Source organism: Aspergillus japonicus (assembly GCF_003184785.1).
Source record: "Aspergillus japonicus CBS 114.51 unplaced genomic scaffold BO86scaffold_5, whole genome shotgun sequence".
In the NCBI taxonomy this organism is placed as follows: Eukaryota; Fungi; Ascomycota; class Eurotiomycetes; order Eurotiales; family Aspergillaceae; genus Aspergillus; species Aspergillus japonicus.
In genome coordinates, this window is record NW_020291642.1 from 1,087,419 (window position 1) to 1,090,111 (window position 2,693).

At 52.7% G+C, this 2,693-nt stretch overlaps 1 protein-coding gene across 1 annotated transcript; it reads left to right on the forward strand.

The window, feature by feature from the left end:
- Nucleotides 1-1,147: 1,147 nt before the first annotated feature.
- On the forward strand, nucleotides 1,148-2,302 carry BO86DRAFT_376165 (uncharacterized protein; the record flags this gene model as incomplete). The annotated part of the gene is made up of 2 exons (XM_025670522.1): nucleotides 1,148-1,195; nucleotides 1,595-2,302. 2 exons carry the CDS (start codon nucleotides 1,148-1,150, stop codon nucleotides 2,300-2,302), a joined length of 756 nt encoding a protein of 251 aa, XP_025531748.1.
- Nucleotides 2,303-2,693: the final 391 nt, after the last annotated feature.

Consider the following 2,693-nt stretch of genomic DNA (forward strand, 5'->3'; position numbering starts at 1 on the left):
GGTTCGTGACCGGCGTGAGGAGATCAATGCTGAAGTCACGGAGGCCCGACGGATCCCCTGTCCCCATTGGGATAGGGCTGGATCAGTGAGCCAGATGGACCCGGGGCTGTGGTACCGACGATCGCTTCCCCACTCCCGCACTGATCCAAAACCATCCAGATTCCAGAACCATGGTCTGTCTGATCTATCTTCCCGTGACAAACTGCGTAGCTCAGCCGAGGTTGATGCCTGAAAGGGGAGTTAGCTATGCATATTACCCTGCTTATAGCTACTCAGTAGCATGATGACGTGGTCTGGTTCTCATACTGGCAAGGAAGGATAAGATATATCATATCGCTTCGTATTCGGGTATGATGTGAGCCTCCTCCGCAAATGAGACTTACAGGACAGGATAGGTACCGGCAGATTGAGGATCGTGAAGGAATGACCATACTGAGTACGTGACTAGCTTTCTGGTATCTTACATAGTAGTTGAACTCTGAATCGTGGGTCAGCTGAAGATTGCACCAGCGGAATTGATATCCACCCTCCTCTACGGTCACTCCAGTGGCTTGCAGAGTGCCACGTCATAGCCACATCCGGGCTAGTAGATCAAGGGAAGAGATCGTCTATGTTCACCTGTCAGAATTGATTAGCCTGGGGAAATCCCCAAGATCTTCCAAACAGCTTAAGCACCATGTTCCTCTGTGTTCTCACACCAACCGAGGTATCTCAACAGACATCGGGAAATTAGTATGGGTCTGCGCGAATCGACCATTCCAACACGGGAGGAATCTATTCGCTATCTACCTGGCGATTTGTCCACCAGGGGCCGTGCTTTGACCCCGGCGGTACGGTACCGAGGAGATTCAGCTGAAGGTCTCAGCTGAAGGTCTCAGCCGCAGGTATCCACAATATCGAGAAAGGAGCTTGGGACAGAGTGGGGCGTGTGACAAGATGGGTTATGATCGGACACTGCCAGTACCACATGCGGTGGTGGGGCTCCACCTGAGTATATGCTCCACTGTTTTACACCGCTGGGAAAACCCCCTGCCCCGGAGGCACTTATAAACAGGTGCTCTGCCCCCTCCAAGTTGTTTTACTAGCGCATCCATCTGTCCATCTACGGCCGTATTTTCTCTCCATTTAGCAAGCGAATTTCTCGAAAATGTCGTCCCAAGAAAGCTTGGTATTTAAAGAAATGACCTCTTTGAAGGTAAGCTGCTCTCTGAGTTCAATTCCACTTGACCCCAAGATGATGGCTCTGACCGAAGCTGTTTGGCAGGAAACACTTAGCCATTATCATCCTCAAACAGATGAAATAGACAAATATATGAATGAAACGTTTGTTTTGATGAGGCGATATCTTATGGGAATAGAGGTGTTGAGGTATATTGGCTTTTTTCTTTCCCTTTTCCTCCCCCCCCCCCCCTTCCTTTTCCCCTCTGTGTGTGTGTCATGCCCCGGCTTGTGCGAATAATATCCCGCTCATGACCTTTTTATGATTTGACATAGACACAAAGTGGCGTGGCGGTCCATTGCATACCACTCCATGTTCATTTGTGGCTGGTGCGACCGTTTTGATGTGACCAACGTCAAATCCGTGATGTAAGAGGTTCAGGCCAAGTCCATTGAGTTCGCCCAAGCCCACGACTATCTCCCGCGCCGGCAAAGGGAAGCCTGGCCGGCCATCGAGCAGGCTTTCTCCAAGGCAGAGGAGTTCGGGTGCATAGAAACCGCCTTCCGCGTCTTGGCGGGGCGTGAGCCGACGATGATGGGCCCGAGATGGCTGGCGGAACACCTGAAAGTCCTCTCCGACGCGACGACCGCCAAGTTGATCGACATGATGATCGACCGCAAGCTGATCCCTCGGGCGACCATCGACCTCGTCACATACGGCATCGGCTGTGGTTGGATCGGAAACCATGATTCGGACGGCGTGAGACTCTCGAAATACCGCCGCCGGTGGGCTGAACAAGTTCAGGCCCAGGAGGGAGAGCATAAGGCGCTTCAGGATGAGTATCTCGCGCGGTGGCAGCCAGTCAGCGACTTTATCGCCCAAAAGGTCACGGAGGCCAGGGACTATGCGGACGGCGCCCATGGTCTCTTGACTCATCGCTACGGTCACAACCTGAGCGGGGCCAATTTTGGATACGAGCTTCAGCCAGCGTTGACAGCCCCACCTAAGAAGGACGCTCTCCGTGGCGTGCACCCGGCCCTTTTTGTTACTCGTATTCTGGTGGGCTTACTCACCAATGGCATAAGTGAACAGGCCAAATGGTTCGGCGAGGAACCGACTGACCCTTGTTGGAAGCATGAGTGATTGGAAGATATCAGCTATACGGCCCATGCCGTCTGCTGCAGGAGGCTGACTGCAAGTCGGTCAGGGTCCTTGAAGATAGGAATTAAGGAACATGGCGCTTGCCCTAGCCCTCGGCAGGGTCTCCGGCGGGTAGTGTGAAGAACTTCCTCGGCTACTAATTATATAGTTCAAACGAACTCGAGCATGGTTAATGACTTCTCCGCTTCCAAGGTTGTAAGCACTGTACCTGTAACTGTCACGGCCAACCCCCCATTCCGTGTGCTATGTGCATCAGTAGGGATAATATAAGCCCAAGTACACCCCTACCAACCGTGCAGTGTACTCAACAAGGCCAGTCTCCGAGATCATCCAGATCACCCCCTCACTCTCTCCAAACAAAACACCGTGACGG